Source organism: Corvus kubaryi, unplaced genomic scaffold, assembly GCF_017639235.1.
Source record: "Corvus kubaryi isolate FWS band 111438036 unplaced genomic scaffold, C.kubaryi_AGA036_p1.0 37398, whole genome shotgun sequence".
NCBI classification, from domain to species: domain Eukaryota; kingdom Metazoa; phylum Chordata; class Aves; order Passeriformes; family Corvidae; genus Corvus; species Corvus kubaryi.
Window position 1 is genome coordinate 39195205 of NW_024581137.1, and position 17931 is coordinate 39213135.

At 38.7% G+C, this 17931-nt stretch overlaps 1 protein-coding gene across 7 annotated transcripts in view; it reads left to right on the forward strand.

The window, feature by feature from the left end:
* CACNB2 (calcium voltage-gated channel auxiliary subunit beta 2) overlaps positions 1-17931 on the forward strand; it is a 220072-nt gene that overhangs the window by 161785 nt on the left and 40356 nt on the right. For 5 of the 7 annotated variants that reach the window (XM_042043654.1, XM_042043652.1, XM_042043653.1 and 2 more), the window contains one exon: positions 2048-2167. In XM_042043654.1, coding sequence (XP_041899588.1) covers positions 2048-2167 — 120 coding nt within the window. Of the gene's footprint in view, positions 1-432; positions 1213-1439; positions 1545-2047; positions 2168-17931 lie in introns of those variants that run through there. The other 2 variants (XM_042043656.1, XM_042043659.1) reach the window with 2 other exon arrangements.

Genomic DNA, 17931 nt, shown 5'->3' on the forward strand with positions numbered 1-17931 from the left:
TCTGAATTTATATGGAAGGTGGGCACTGCAGTCAGCTACAATGATCTTTTTCACCTAGATTGTTGCATGTCCATCAGTAAATCGTGAATGCCCTAGGAAAACCTGTCTTAGCATGTTCCTCCCATGTCAGTTTATTACAGGGCAGAGGGTGATTCTGAAAAAGTAGAGTAGTGAAATTTAAGGTTTTGTTTGGCTTTTGTCATATTAGGATCTAATATTTATGTGTCACGTGGTATGTTGCAGTTATTCTTTACTTCTTTCCTGTGCTAATGTCAGAAAAAATATACGCAGTAACCAGGGGGTTAAATTCCAACTCAACAGGCATATTTTTGGTTTCTGTAAGGGAGCTGTGAGTGGAGCTCAGCGCTTTGCAGCGGAGGGCAGCACTCCGTGACAGAACCGAGCATCCAAGGGAAACGTGGCTGGCAGCAGACATCCATGACGGGAACGAGACGCTGTACCAGCTCTTGCAGTTTCACAGGGACCTCGCGTTTTCCAGCTGTTTACCCTTGAGATGTAAAATGGCAATTTGGCATAGGCTAACAGCCCAGTGTGATGTGAGCATCTGCGTAAAAGGCTGCACATATGGAGCATGCCCAGTGGTATGAACAGCCTGTTACCCCACCCCCAGCCAATCTAGGAAGAGATGAAATGAACTTTGCACTTGCAAATGTCACTGAATACATTTTGCACAGGATTTTAAAAGGTTCTTTTACAAGCACTATTTTTAACAGCCAAATCCGCCCCCCAAAACAGAAAGGAAAAAGCCCTAGGTATTTTTCTGTGATCGATCTCAGTTTATGATCAGCTGAAGCATCTCTCACAATATTTACGAAGCCGGTTTTATTTTATGTTTTTATCATTGAAGTTGAGATTTTTGGAGGTGGTGTGGATTTTTGGGAATTTTTTTAAATTTTTTTTTTCCCCCCTACTGGCATGAGAAAATTTGAAAATTTAATTGCAGTAGAATACTTGGAAACAGGGAGGCTGGAAGCTTGAAACGCAGAGGGAAGAGAAGGAAGGCTCTCACAGCAGAGCATGGATAGGAAAGGAGCTGTGATTCTGCAGTGCTCAGTGTGCACATGTTTTATGAGATCAGTGCCGGGCGCTGCAGCTGCGGACAGTAACTGAGCTGTCTGGCTAATGAAGGCCACCTGGATCAGGCTTCTGAAAAGAGCCAAAGGAGGACGTCTGAAGAATTCTGATATCTGTGTAAGCCCTGCATTTTCCTTATCACCTTATATTGTATGTATTGCAAAGAGGGAGAGAAAAAAGGCGGCGAGGAGAGGACAGTTGTTTTCATTCTGATTGAATTACCAGAACTCTATTTTGTATGCAGGGAGATGCAGAGGGAAAGCAGAGCTGTCATTATTTATAGAGCTGTTCTGGCATTGTGGCTGCTTCCATTGTGGTGATATAGGGACATGTGTTGAGTCCAGACGGATTTTATTAGTTGGAAGTTGATTTGTGGTCATTTGCATGTTTTGCTGAGGGGCAGAGATGGATATGAGCCATTTGCAGTTCTGATGGGGAAAGTGTGTCAGGTAAAGAGGCTGTCCTAAAATAAAAATGCATAGCAGAGGTTAAATCTCTTAGCAGTGGTATTGTGTAATGGTAATTATTGATACTAAATTTGCATTTTGATTATAGAAAGTCTGTTTGCTTGCTATTTCTGTCACTGTTTAGAGTTCTAATTTTTATGGAGCCATCCTTGAAGCTGCTGTGTGTCCTTCAGCCTGCACTGCACCAGTGCTGTAAGTCTACAGAGAAACTGTCTCTGCTTGCTGAAAAGCACACAAATAAGAGTGCAAAGATAGGGCAGGAAATAAAACACTGGAGGAGACACCTGCACTTTTTGAAAGTTTCCAGAAGAAAACATTTACCTAGGCATAATTTCTTCTAAGTGAATTTCCCTTTTGGGCAGTTACTGTCTTTTCAGGGATGCAGAAGTAAGAGAAAAGGCAAGGTGTATAACCACTTCTACATTTTTTTTTTCTTTTTAAACATTAAAGGAACTTGTGGCATTATTTTTCCTTTTCTTTTGCAGGGTTCGGCGGACTCCTACACCAGCCGTCCATCTGATTCAGATGTATCTCTGGAAGAAGATAGGGAAGCAGTGCGGAGAGAGGCAGAGCGACAGGCCCAGGCACAGCTGGAAAAAGCAAAGGTAAGGTGTTGTTTCATGTTACAAACTCATAAAATGCTCGGCTTTAAGCAGGGGTTGAAACTAGATGATTTTGAAGATCCATTCTAACCCAAAGCATTTCATGATTCTTTGTCGTCTCATCCATTAGTGATAAAGTGTTTTTAATGTGTTAACATATAGATTACATCTCTTATAAACATTCCAGACAGCAGTTGAAAATCTATGCTCCATGAAAAATCACTTAGAATCAGTTTTCTGTAACATGCTTATGACTAATGTATTTCAGAACATTCTTACTTAAGTGTGTGCATTTCTTCTTTTATTAAATATAAGCATTTGTTGCAGTGTGTAGGGTCAAAGCTGAAGATGTTTGTGAAAGTTTGCTCATGGATTGCTACGGCACTTAATGCTTTTACACTGTCAAAAATCAGCCCTCAAACATCCTGTTCATTTCCCTTCAATGAAGGATCAGTCCCTACAAGTAATATGTAAATAGGGAGAATCTGTTATAAGGGTGTTGTTTTTTTCCTAAAGACTTCACTGACTTTCTTTACAGTTAGTGTGTTAAGTGACCCCATGAGTCATTTTCTGTAGGTCTTCTTAAGATTTCTCCTCTCTCCATACTCCTGGCAGATAGTGACCATGTAGTAAGAAAACACTAAATGAGCTTTAGGTTTTTGCTGTGTGTTTATGTATTTTCCATGAGATGCATTTAGGACCGTGAAGGTTTTAGCAGTGAGAATGATGGGCTTGTTTCTTTCATCTGTGCTGTGTCTTTAAATACTATTGCACCTGTAAAAATTGTGCTCATCTTATTATCATTCATTTATCACTTCATTCCAGTTTGTCTTTTTTTGTATGCTACCTGCCAGGTTTAAATGTATTACTATTTTCTGGTTTTTGTTCTGATATATTTAAATACACCATTAAGATGCCCCCTTAGATCTACCTGATCTGCATTTTTCCCTCACTTTCTCTCTGACTCCCCTTCTTCATTTTGCCTTGTTTTTTAATTCTTTATCTCCTTTCCATCTCCTATACCATTTAATTCTCCACTGCCAGCTTTACCTCTGCTCATTTATGCCACCTGTTTTACAAAGGCTCCTCAGAAATCCATGAATCCAGATCACTGAGCTCATGTGGCTGATCGTGTGGCAAGGACCAGCTCTGTAAATAATACAGTACTATAATGCACAAGCAGACATCTTCATCGGGCCAGAAAACCTGAATAGGGAAGCCAAAAATGTTATTTTTAAAATTTAATTGTTAACTGATATTTAATAAGAGCTCCTACAGCAGCTTTTTAATGAGCTGCTGGAGTGTGCCAAGTGTAGGAGATGCTGAACATCTCTTTGTAGTTGGATCTTGCTGTCCTGGGATCACTGTAGCAGAAACTCAACAGATGCACTTCTTCCCTTCAGCCTTGTATCTCAGAGATTGCTGATTGTAGTTAGGAGTTCCAGTTTTATCAGGGGTGGTTTTTGCTAGTTTGAGGTTTTTTGCTCCTGGGAAAGATGATAAGGGCTGCCCTGAAATTCAGGTGAAGTTTTGGATTTTATCAATAAACGCACAATCTTTAAAAGAAAATTTGAAGTAATAGTATCTTGCGGACTAATCAGGGTAGCAGTGCAGTGCTTACTGCTGAACTGATGCATCTCTTAGCAATGAGTAAATCTATGTGAGTGTTGCTATGGGAATTTGGCTTAGTGATGCTGGCTTGAATACATGGACAGCCCTTATGTAATATTCATGACCTCTAGCACAGCTGCCATTGTAGTTTGTAGAGAAACTGCTAGCAGACCCTGACTTCTAAAATCTGTATTTCTATACATAAAACCAATGTTCCCACTCCAGCTGGCATGAGATATAGTCTCTAGGTCTGACACTGTCTGAAACTGTAAAACAACTTGTGAACAGTCAAAGTAGTAAAGGCACTGCCAAAATCAACAATGGGTTATTCCAGCCATAGAAAACACAGAATTAGTTATTTAAATATTTTTTTTTCTTTTAAATAGATTAAGGCTGGAATTAGATTAACATTTTTGTTTCTCTAGTCAAATGTTAAAAGTCATTCCAGGCTGTAATGTATAGAAATCATTTTATGTAGATGCTGTAGCAGTGTAATATTAAGTCTAGTGTAATATTTAAATTAATACTAATAAATAAAATATTATGTACAATTGGTTCTTTTGTTTGAAATAAGTGTTTAAAAATGTGTTTAAGTTAAGACTAACTCAGTAGATGTGAAATATGACAGGGTGTGTTTTTTTGCCTTTGTTGATGATTCAGTCCTTCACCTCCCTGAAACACAGTAAAATTAATGAAGCAGTGGCTGCTGGTGGTGGCTCCTGGCTGCTGTCAGCCCCCAGACCGGTTTGCCACAGGCAGCATGTTTGCTGCCTGCTCCCCACAGCTGCCTTGCCTTTGCCCTGACCGACTTCCAGGCAGAACCAAGTGACAGAGCTGCTTTAACTTTTGCCTCTTCGTATTGTGAGAGGAAGTGCTGATCCTAAATAAAATCATTACAATTATATTTGTCACAGGAATTAGAAGAGGGTGACACACATGAATAATGCAGTGGTGGAGGAAAGATGGTAGCGAATTAAGGTTAGATAAAAAACTATTGAACTGTGTCACGCAGTTAATGAAAACAGTTTAATGACATCCATTTTCCTTTGTTACAGCTAGGGAAAACATCTTAAACTGAAGATAAAAATTTAGTGATAGAGCACACAATGCCAAATTGTTAGGACAATTTTAAGATCTTTAAATTTGGATTTTTATAGTATCTAAGTGTTTGTGTGACATGAAGCCGGATTGTATCTCTGATACCTATCCAAACAGAGAAAATAAAAGTAAAAAGCTTGTAAGGAAATGCACATTCTGGCCACATTTATTTATTTATTTAACACAAGCATTGCTTCTCTGGAAAATGGTTAAGCATATTTTGCTGACTCACTTTGGCATGTGACTTACTGTAAGGAAGGTGGGGCCACGGGCGCATGTTCGGAGTTGTCCAGGAACAGAAAATGAAGAGGCAGCTGGTGAGGCTACCTGCAGGCTACTGTCTGCTCCTGAGGGAAGCAGATCTGAAATGAAGCTGTTAAGCTCGAAGCTGAGATGGAATGTTCTTGATTAGAATAGCTGAGCAATAAAATTGCAAAAAGGCTGAGGTTTTTTGTTGTTGTTTTTGTTTGGTTGGTTTTATATAGGAAAAAAAATTTAAGGCATTGAGGGTTTCCTCAGTATTCTCCTCACAGACCATAGCACGTGCTAAATCTAGGATAAAGAGAGAGGACCTGTGTTGTGGCCAGGTAGGGTATGCTGATAGCATCCAAATCTAAGGGGTTGTATGCTATTTTACTGAGTTTGCTATTTCCATAAAAACATGGATCTTAAGCATTTAGAAGCCAAAAAAATAACATTAATTGTGTTAGCACTAATAATTTAAAAATTGTCATTTCTACAGTCAAAAAAGCTTTTGAGTTTTGACGGATGATGATTCAAAATAAATTATGATAAATTAAGTTGGGTTTTTTTGTCCATTCCTTGCAAGTATTCATTTAAATATTCCTTAAAATATTGCACCAAGTGAGAGGGATGAGATCAAAGGAAAGCTGAAGTATTAATGAGAACTTTAAATCCAGTACTAACTGAGCTAAAGTTTGTACATGAGAGAGGGGACTTCAGGAATTTTTGGCCTTCTCCAGTGCTGGTAAAATCAATTAAAATATTCCATTGATTTGTTTTGCCACAAGCAGTTCATATGTTTTGAACCTAGTTTTTGACTGAGATATAATTAGATGTTCTGTAAACCTTTATTCTCGTCTGCAAAAGTAGCTTCTTTCTTCTCTTCAATCTCTTCAGATTTTTAGATTTTGCCTTTTTTCCTCCTATGGCTTTAGAGCTCCTTATTCAGAAGCAGTTTTCAAGGGATCTATAGAATATTTTCAGCATTTTAGAAAATGATTTTTTTTTCCAGTTATTTCTAGTACATTGGGTACTGAAAGTGCCAGTTAATAATTCAGGTTCTGTTTCTCACCTGGGACTAAGAGACAGCTCTTTGTCCTCTGATAAGGATTGTTCTCAACATCCTGTGGTCCTAAAATTTCTTAAATTACTATCAAAATCAGATAATTTCTTTTTGAAGTGATATGATTTTTGGCCTTTGAGAAGTCAGTAATTGTGTTCGTAATAAGAAATCTCAATTCCCCTCAGCTCTGCTTTGTTTGCAGTCCACCTAATGCTCCACTGCTAGCATCCTTTTAGGAGTTTGCAAAAATTTGAAGTATATGTAGTTCTGGTTTTAAATGCCATTAAAATAAATTTTATGTTAAGATGGCGAACCACTGAAATTTTGATACTAAATGTCCCTTTGCTGGGTCTGAGGCAATGATACAAGCTGTCACATTTTGCTTTTTTTGATATGTGCTGTAGTAGTGGTGATGGCTTGTGACTGTGAGTAATAATGCAATGTCTTAAGTGTAATGCATTGCCTCCATGCATGGTTTGGGGACCACAGCTTTGAAATGTGTAGCAGGCTGGGATAATGCCTACACAGCTCTGTGAGGCTGAGGGCATGAAAAAGATTGTCAGATGTAATTATCCAGTGCAGTGTGCCAAGACTAGTTATTTGAGTATTTATTCACTCGCAGACAGGTTTCACAGCCTCGGAATGACCCCATGCTGCTAGCAGGCAGCTGCAAAGCTAGTTGAGGTATGTCTACTGAAGCTGCAGTAGCATTTTTGACAGGCCAGAAGTGCCCATCTCCTTGATGTGCATCCTTATATTATGTCAGCTTGTTCCCTCATGGAGATTCTTTCTATTTTCTCTCAATTACAAGAGCATCATAGTGCTGAACAGCACACAAAGCTATAGCAACACAGGATAGTACTTTGTGTCTGGTAATTTTTTTTTCATTTATTTCTTCTTATTTTCCCTTTTGTTTTAGAATATTTTTATTGCATGTAATCATTTAGATCACTAATGTTGTGTGTCATAGTTGCTGGGATCACATGAGAGCTGGCACAGTGGTCTAGCTGGAAAAAGAATGGGCTGTTGATCCCAAAGTACAGTTGCAAATTGGTTGTTGCTTAGCTGCAGGTGAGTTCTGCATTACTGTATCTGCTCAAATCAGGTTACAGGTACTTTTTTTTCTTCATTTTCTTCATTAATTGCGGCTGCTTTTTCTTAGGAGTGTAACACTGGGATGTGAAGCAGCTTTCTTTATACTCTCTGTGACCTATAGGTCTTTCTTGTTGGTATTCATGATCTATTGTGTCTTCAATTTGAGTGTATATACTTGTTCTACACTAGTGCCTGCCATTATATTGGTTAATTTCCCTGAACAATTTATCCCTTTTTACCATTGGGCTGCATTGTTTGGGGGCTGGAATTCTTTCTTCCAGTGGGGTCTCATGTAATCTGGAACCAAATGCCCCAGAGACAGTACCATCTCCAGTTAGAAGGCATCTGTCACCTCCCATTCATACTGTGATTCAGGTGATGAAATGTGTTTATTAAGCAGCATTTCCTCTTCTGCTTCTTGGGTTTGAGTAGATAAAAAAGAGTGCAGGGATATTAACACAGCCTACATTTAGATACCTAACTGTAGATAGATACTGTAGTATCCTGGAGTTCTTCAAATAATAGGGAAGAGAGATAAATTATCTCCAAGGAATGGATGCAGTACTGAGGTTCTGAGGACAACCAGAGCTCTTCTGCCTGCTCTTTTACCTGCTGCTTTCACACGAGCCTACTCCCTTGATGAGATGTCTTTGTTCTGACTTGTTCTATATGGTTAAATTGCCATATAAAGGGCAGAAGTACCAGTGGTACTTTGTGTAAAACTAAATAACTTCTTTATTAAAAGCAGTGTGAAAGAAGTATTTTAACGAAAGTAGGTGTTGTAAGCCAGGTGCAAACATCCTCGCCTGGATGTTTTTCTGCTCCTTGTCCTGCAGGTCTCTGAGCTGTCAGCCTCTGCTGCAGGTCCCAGCAGAGATTCTTGAAACCTCATGTGCCTGCATCCTACCTGTGGCTGCTGAGCCAAGCTGCAGATAAGGTGTGCTCGGGCCAGGCCTCTCTGTGCCTTGGGGGGTGGTGACAGATGGGTCTGGGTGTTGAGCCAGATGCTCACGTGGGGGTCAGCAGAATCTGCTGAGTGTCATGGGAATCATACGAGAGGATGAGACGTGGCCTTGGGGACCTTCTCTGTGACTGGTGGAGAGTGAACGTGGCATGGGAAAGGAGGAATTAAGGTATGTCTTTGCAGGCTGCTCAGGCTGGTACAATGGCGAGCACTTCCACTGATGCTAGATAGAGGCAGATGCTGCTGGTTGCTCTAAGCAACGTCATTTCCACTTAAGACACATATGACCTGGTTCATTAACTTTCTTGAGGTTTATAGGGTCTGATTTACTTTTTCCAACATCCAAGACACTGTAATCCAGAGCTTCACTTTTAGCAGCAGCTGCTCCACCTATTAGATGCTGTGGGTTTCTTAATGGTTAACAAATGATTTTTCTACCTAAAGGGGAATAATGTAGAGGGGAACATAGGATTTCAGGGCATGACCCATTGTTAAAGGTAGCTACAATATTTGTGATCTTTGAATATAAATGTCTATGGTTCTTGACCTCTGACCCTGAGATCAGTTCAGTTGGTCAGAGCATGGTGCTAATAAATGGGCCATTTGCATGAGATCCTTGTGGGTCCCTTTGGGTCCCTTCGAACTTACAACATTCTGTGAATCTGTAAACAGAAGCAGAAAGGAATTGTTAAAAGAAGACATGCACATGTAATTATGTCTGTGTGGGCTTTTACACATATATGTACACATTATATATATCCATATACACATCCCTGTGTGTTTATGCAAATACCTTTGGTTACATGGCTGCATGTATTAGATAACTATCACTGGTGACTTGAACTGGCCATTTATATCCTACAGCTGCACAGCTTCCTGGTGTAAAATGGTTGGTTTGTATGCAGGGAGAACTGTTGTACCAAAGTATTAACTTGTGTAAAAACACAAAGGTTTTGTCAGAGAACAAAGTTATTCTGTGATCTGGTAGTGGAATGTCACGGGATTTTTGGAAGCAGGAATGGGTTAGAATAAGGACTTCAGTGCAGGCAACAAGTGTCTCACCTTGCAGAGGTGCCTGAGCTCACGCTAACACACGTGATGTGGCACAGCGTCTTGGAGAAAAACTTGTTTGGACAACAAAGCCCTGTGCTTTCTGCTTCCTGTGCGGAGGGGACTGTTTTCCAACGAGTTCAGGAGCTAACCTGATTTCTGTTAGAGCAGACATCTGGCTGATGTGTATTATTATGCAGGGAAGTACTTGTCATCTGCAGGGAAAACAAACCTCCAGACACAATTTTGAGTCCTTGGCAAAGATCTGAATCCCTTTCTTTCTCACTAACCCAACCTCACAAAAAATAGGAAGAAAGAAGAAAAAACCCTCAAGTATCTATAGTTTTGGTTTTATATATAATCAGAAAAAAAAATGGAAGGAAACTTCAAAAATAATCTCTTTTTTTCATCATAATTGCAACTAGTTTTATAAAATTACATGCAAGATGCCAAGGAGTTCTAACTATAGGTAGCATTAGAGTGCTTTGATACAAAATTAGACTGACATTAGATGCTAATTCTAAAGTGTTCCCTTTGGAAAATTTAATATTAGTTACATAAACTAGTTGCTGACTGTATAAAACTTTAAAAAAGTAAGTAAGAACTCAAAGTAATCCTGTAATACCTGGGAGAAGGATACTCTGTGTTCCCAGGTTAGGAACATTTGAAGTGCAAAACTCTGCTTGAACTTTGAAGAGTGTCTAGATTCTGCATAATTCAGAGTATTAGAGAAATTAATTAAAAATGAAGATTCAGAGAGGTCCCACTGGTGCTTTTCTGCTTGTGTTCTGGATATGTTCTGGTATTTTCTGGATGTGTTCCTGCCATACTTTTGTCTATATTCTGCAGAAAGCCAGTGCATATCCTAGAGCAAAAAACTTCCCCCAAAATTCACCTGTGGAGCCTACAGAAGCTCTGAACACTTCCTCTGTATATTAGCGTCCAATCCTACTCTGACATTTTCCTCCAGCATTTCATAACCACCTGGGTTGTATTCCCAAATTAAATATGATAAACACTCTATTTTATACTTTTAAAATAATCAGTCCTGAGGTAAAAGTATATACTAGATGCATTTTAGGCTGCCACAAAGCATCCAAGATTAAACAGACATTTATCCTTTGTGAAAGTATAGATAGCCATTTACCCTTTTTCTTTTATTTTTGTGATGGAAATGTTGCCAGTGGGCTTTAGTCCTATAACTTTCACAACTACCTAGTTTTGTTTTTACTTACTCAATTGGACAAATTCAGCTCTAATAAGAAGTAAGCAAGCAAGCAAATACTTTTATTCAATCTGATATGAAATCTTAACATATAACTTTCAAATGGTATTCTCTAGCTTTAGATGAGATAGTAATCACTGAAATATTACTTCTTGGAGTTATTTTTTAAAAAATGCTTTCTTCTCTTTGCTAAATAGCTAGAGGGTGATATTTAAATCCAATTTTATTGTTAGCAAGACCTGCAAACAGTACCTGTTTTTAAAAATGATTCAATGTCCAGCAGTACAATGGTACAGAAAATTCAGATTAATATTGTTGCAGAGAATTCAAGGGTTTCTCCCATTTTATTTTTCTTTTCTATCTCCAGCTTTGCTTTTCTTAGTATTCTCCCTGGCCAGATTTGGGTCATTTTAGCATACTGTAATTGTTATATTACTTTTTAGTTTATTCAATTGGTTGTGTCTCGCAACTGACATTAAAATAAGAACTTTTCATTCAATTATTCTTAGATGTGAGACTTCCTCTTGCTTGTTGGTGTGTAAATATGTGAGGTAAGTACACGTCAGCGAGATTGCCCTTGAACCTCACTTTGGAAATCTTATCAGATAAGATACATATTTTCAAGGTGATTTGTTGTTTACATCTAGAATACAGAATCCAGTTTGAACACTGATGTTTTATTTTCAGTGTTTTTAACAAATCTGCATTTGACAGGTATGGAAAGCAGGGATGCACCCCATGGTTTGAGTTTTGTTGTGCAAATATACTTGTATTATTGAACTGCAAGTCATCCTTTTTCAGTGACTGGAGGAAAAGCCAAGGGAAAAAACAACTTGAAAGGGAAGAGATGAAGGATCAAACTGCAGCTGCTTTGATTATTTTGACTGGAGATGTCAGATTGTTGAAGTGAGAGAAGAAATGAGCCTGCTGCTTTTTGGCTCCATCCATTCAGCCAATTACTTGAAAATGAATTTTAAAAAGTTGTTGGATTCTAATGTTTTCGTTGGGGTAAAACATGAACACAAAGCACTTGGGGTTACTCTGTGTCTCTATCACCTCTGTCATAAGAGAAACACTTCCTCACTGAAGTGAAAATGAGAAGTGGTGCTGGGAGTCTGCCATCTTGTAAATCAGCTGGGCACATTGCTTTTAATAATCAGCAGTAATAAATGGCAGGAATTGGAAAGGAAAATCTATTTCTGGCTTTCAGAAGCAGTCAGATTACAGATGAACATATCCTTCCCAGAGGAGCTATAAGGGAATGTACCACGTTTATCCCAGCTCTCTCATTACTTTGACCCTTTATTCCCTTTTTGCAATGAGGCACGTGATTCACTCACAGAACACACATTTCCTTGCCTTCTGCCCTGGTGTTTTCTGGTGGTTTAATCCAATTGAGATATAACACAGATCCACCACGGAAGTACTCTACTGTGCTGCCTTTATAGTAGCCCTGGCATGTTCAGTGGGCCGGGTCTGGGGTTGAGTGAGAGCCTGCCTCATCCAGCTGCCTTCCAAGTGCTTGAGCTGCCTTCTGCAGGCACAGGGATGTGACATTTCCTGACAGGTACATGAGGAAGAGGAGTGTTTTCAGTGCCTGTCCCCACTCAGCTGGCAGTGACCTCGGGGACCCCGATAACTCCAGCAGCCTGTGCCAGAGGAGATGGGTGCTTTCCTCTTGTGAGGTGAAGGAAGACACAGCTGTGTTGGTGTACATGGCTGTATACATGTGAACTCTAATGAAATTCTTGTTCCTCAGAAAGGGAGAGATTCCTTACTCCTAGATTTAAACTCACCATAAAATCACCAGGTTAAATCACCCAATGTAATCCAAATCCCTGCTCTTTGCTTTCCAGATTTTGCCCAGTGCTGGGTAAAATCTCCAAGGGAAGCCCTCAATCCAGGAGCTTTTCTTGGAAGCCCATGATTATGGTAGAGGCCTGAGGGCAAGGGGAAGTTAGGGAAGGGTAAAGGGGGGAAAAGTGTTTTGGAAAGGAATAGACACTGTGTGGATTGACTAACACAGCCTTGTTCTGTGATTCAGCTTGAAGAAAATCCAGTGGGAAGGAAAAACAGGGAGCTGTTCTTGAATTGGCATTCTTGAGCAGGTTTGAAAGATTCGACTTCTACCTTGTATTTCTCAGACTTGACTGTTTCTCTCACACCCTTTGACTGTGCTGTGTCTCTCTGGCAGCGCAGTTTCATGGCAGTGGCTTTGGCTCAAAGCATTGTTTTGAGAAGTTTCCATCTGCAGCTGCTCAGTTCATTTGTTTCAGGAGGGCTGTTTTGAAGCCAGCTTAGTTAGGCCCAGTGTGTATGGTGTGTAGGCAGTGCTGTGCTGTGGTATGGGGAGTGCTCCAAACCACAAGGCTGCACCTTGGTGGGTGTACCCTTTTCAGCTGAGAACTCCAGCTTCTCCTGTGTGGGTTGGGATCTTGCTCTTAATCTCCTGCTGATCCCATTTCCTGATACAGCAGCACATGCCATTGGGTGTTTGTTTGCCCGTTGCCAGTGAATTGATTACTCTTAAGGACTTTTCTTCAGAAGCTGTCTGATGTGAACAGGGACATGGATACACACTTTCTACTTAATTCCAGGAAAATGAGCAAGACAAAAAAGGTCGTAAAGCAATGTATCTGCTCTATCTGCTTCATTCTGTCATGAATGGAGAAGGTCTTATTTTGGACTCAAAAATTACATGTTTCAGTCTTTCTTCCTGAATGCCCCTGCAAATCCAGTAGAAATTTTGTCTAATGCAGTCTGGTGGATAGTTGTGTTCAAACAGTCAGAAGTAAAACTACATTGTCTCCTTAAACTTCAGTGTATATTGCAGCAATTTCACTGTACTCATGAGCTATAGGCTCTCTGCTGTGACTGCAGGACTGTTGCACGCTAGGACAGGAATGAAGACAGCCATAATTCAACAGCTGGAACATATAATGTAGATACCATTCTGTATGCATCTTTCATCACAAAGACAGTTTTTAACAGCTTTTTCTGAGTTTTGTGCACACTGGGTTCTTGAAGCTACGTTGATTAATTCTAGACACCATAAGTGTCTGCTCTTGTACATGACTTCCTACAGAGTCTCCCTGTGTGTTTTAATGCTGACTTGAAGTTCTCACCATAGTGACCTGTTGACATAAAAGACATCCCACACTACATGTAATAAACCATACCCACTCCTTTATGAGACCCTGGATTTGCAGAGATGAAAGGCCACTAAATACAGTCTAATTGTATCTTGTTCTCAGATGTTTATATGAAACTAAAATTCATTGTATGTGTATCAGTAGTATAAATTTTATTATTTCAACATAGAAACACTTATTTTTTTGAAAAACTAAAAAAAATATTGATGCGTAACTGATACTGTCAAGCTTCTTATGTATCTATACAAGCCAAAATAACTTCAAGTCCTAAATTCATTTATTTGAAGTGATAAAGCATGTATTTGTTTTGTGAGATAGTTCATTTAGGTGCTCATATAGCGTATTCAGTGTCAATACTGCTATGATGTCTGTTCAGATTCTGTTTATCCTTATAGCATCAAGCTCTAGGCATAATAGAAGAATACTACATTAGTTTCCTTTAAAAAGATCTGAAAAAGAAGTGGTGATTTTCATCAAAATAATTTCTCTTCAGGAATTTCTGTAAACCACAGCTAACACAGGAACCTCCATGTCAAAACCCACAAACAATTTTCTTCCCTGTTAAAACTACTTGGGTTTTTTGAATATTTTAAGTAGAAGTAAAAGATACTAAGTGGAAAAGTACACATAAGGATTTATGTGGCATTAATACAGCTGGAAAAAAATTCATGTACTGATCCCTCTTCCAATTCAGAGCAAAGAAATATTTAAGCATTTAAGAGATATATGGGAGACTCAGTCAGGATACCATTCTTCTTGATTTATATCAAGGAATTAAGTTAGTTTATTTTGCTCCAGGTTTTTTTTTTTTTTGTTCTTATGGAGCCAGTCTGAAAGTTTAGATGGAGAGAAAAGTGGAATAAGGTCTTATCAAATCAGTTAAATCTCTTATTACTCTTTTTTCAGTGGCAGAACTCTGAATGGAAATAGAAGATAATATCTTAGACTATTTTGGGACAGTTCAGAACATAATGTTTGGATTTAGGTTTTAAATTAAGCAGCTAATCAAGGTCTAAGAGCACACTTGTTCAAGGAATGTAAATTTAATTGATCAATCTGGTATTGATTTTCAGAGAGTCAAAATGTGGTTTTTTCGGAGTTTTTTTTCAAATTTTTGCAGAATTCTTTGTGTTAAAAAGGTATTTTTACTTCTTGCTATTGTAGATTTTTGCTTAAATATGAAGTCCTTAAGTTATTTTATCATAGCTTTTTCAGTACATTCAGTATTCTTTGTGACTTTGATTTTTCACATTTTATATATAAAGTTCGAGATTTTTAGTAAAGTATGAGCTCTTTGAGACCGTAAAAGGAAGATAAATGGTTGAAGACTCAGCAAATTAAGTGTATTATTTCTTTTAGCAAACGTTGAGTAGCTGCTGTGTGTTGCTTTAGCTGCTCTGAGGACAGAAACAGCTTTAGCAAATGCTGGGCCCTGTGTGAAATCAGTATCTAGTATGCGTGTGAGAGAAACCTTTTGCAGAGGTGGGGGACGCACATGTTCTTGCATAATACTGTCAAATTTAGCAGTAAGTTGAATAACACCCAAAGAAATTTCATGTGTGGAGGGTAAGGCTTCTCTAATTAGCTGTAAAAGGCCAAATGATTGGTGCTAAACACTGTATTATAGCAGTAAAAATCTCTGCTGTAATGCATCCTTCACTATCATATTGAAGAGATTGCTGGGTGTGGTGGTCAGTGGTGTTTCAGAAAACATAGTATAACATCATAGTAAGCCACTGCTTGTGGTTCACTGCACATTGTCTGAGGCACTCTGTACTTGCAGAAAGTTGTTTCGTTTTGGAAGGGGGCAGAGAGGATAAAATCTCTCAAATCTTCTTTAAACATTCTGCAGATGCTTCTGATCCTTTTGTTTACTTCTGAATCCCAACACACGCTTCCTCAGTGTGTGCCCTCTGGAATGGCCAAGAGAAGTTTTAACACCAGATTCTCCTCCAGTCGACTTTTAGAGGTAGAAAACATTTAAATTGCTTGCACTCCCTGCCTGGTAGCTCAGACATTTCACGTCCTTGCTAAAAGCCAGCTCAGGCTGGCATGGTAAGTGAATGGCACTGAGACCCATAATGACATTGTCTTGCCCCCAGTATGTGCTTTGAGACCTGGTTTCAGCCCCATAAAAGGGTGAATTTCTTGGATCAGCTTCTTTACAAAAAAAATACAATAGGTAACACATACACCGCAGTTAAATTATTAATTCCTCTCAGGGTCAAATTTGATAAGTTTATTTTAATGTCATTCTAGAAACTAAAAGGAAAAAAAAGTGTTATATATTAAATGGATCCTAAATCACTCTACTTCCCCTTAATCTGAGAGGAGGTAGGCTGCATATGCAGAAATCCAGTTTTGAGTAACATTTTGTTTACTGTTGAATCTTTAAATTGAAATGTGAATTCTGTATTCAAGTCTTGGCTTAGTCATCATGTTTAGCCTAGTTAAAGTAGAAATTAGTGGATAGGTTTTTAAATTTTTTTTTAAATTACTCTGATCAGTTTAGAATGTCTATCAAGGCAGGCACTTATTACATGTATAATGTATGTATGCAGATAGGAGGTACAGGTAAAGAAAAGAGCCTGCACTGACTGTGAAAGAAGTCTGTTTGTTTGTAAGTAGGCTGTAGAGAATTTCTGCATGTTAAGTAGTGAAAGAAGTTCTTTCAACTTTAAGTCAAAATGTAGTCCATGAAGCTAAGTGCTTTTATCCCACAGTTACTTGAAAAAAGACATGAGTCATCAACTAAATAAAGTTTACATTTTAAAAAGGAACATATTCCAATATCCCAAATATGCTGTATTTAAACGTGTTCCTAAGCAGAATTCATTTACAGTTATTTTTGTTTTCTGTTGGACTACACTAATCGGTTAATGATGTAAAAATTAACATTTTACTATAGATGAATGCTGTGATCCAGCTCCCTTGCTGGGATAGCTATTATATGACTGCATGGTGAGAATGTTGGCTGAAAGGAATTCAAAATACACATAAAACCATGTCTGAAGGTCATTCTGAAGTAGGGCTCAATTTCATTATTAAAATACCCTTGAGAGTACATTGTAAAAGACTTCTGCTTCACTTCATAAATAATGAGTACATGATATCTGATCCAGTGCCATTCATCTCACCTTTGTATTTGTCAAGAAGGTACTTTATAGCGTGCAGATATATATATATATATATATATTTAGGTTTTATATCTAGATATAAATTGACTAGTCCTAATTTCCTGAAATGCAAGGTTTGTCTAGATTTCATTAGAACAGAGGATTGCATCCAAATTGACATCTTGTTGGACAACTACAACAGCTCTGTTTGGTGGTCGTTTTACCCTCATTTTCTCAATCTCTCTATATATTTTACCTGGCATCTTACTCTCTTTAGATTTCTAGTTCTTTCCTTTACTCTTTTCCTCAGTTTCTCCTTATTATTCATGATGATGAGGTGTCCAGTCCCTGGGCAGCCTGCTCCTTTCCTTCCTGCTTGGCTGGAGCATCTCCGCAGGCAGATAGTGGTGCAGGGGATGAGGAGGGGCTGGGAGCTGCTGGCAGTCATGTGGGAAGATGAGGCACCAGCCATCACAGTAAGTGAGTGTCATTTTCGGAAATCTCGAAAGCTCCCTCTTGTTTAAAGAGGAAAGAAGAGATTATGAGGGGAAGGCTAAGACCTGCTTTGCAGAAATTCCTTCGTCGCCAGTAGCTGGCTCCTCAGCTGTGGAAATAAAACCAACTGTGTAGACAGCACCCATCATCTATCCTTTGTTGTCTAATCTAGTTGTCTAGTCTAATCTAGGTGTCTTTCTCAACTGTCTTCATTCACATCTTTGCCAAGCAATTAGCAAGTTGGGTAAAACTCTCAATGCTAGAATTAAACTACCTTGCAAGAGAGCAGGAACTTTCTTCTTTTCAGTAGCAGTGAGAAAAAGGGTCATTGAATGTGTGAATTCTTTCCAAATGCACACTTGTATGATTTCCTTACAGTTCTTTGGTGGTTTGTTTTTTTGTGTTCTCATCAGGAATAGAGCATTTAATCCCTTCCCTTTCCTTTTTAGTATATTGTTATTATTTTTATATTTTTTTGCAGTTAGTTGGCTTTTTTAATAATCTTATAATGTGTCAGACATTTTTCCTCTCCTTGAAAATGATCACTGGTCCACAGAATGAGAGTAATATCCCTATTGTTCTTGGTTCTGTGTTTCTTTGTTCACTTCCTTTCTTAATGTTGAGACTTTACTTCCTGCCCTGTTTGTGTGTTGTG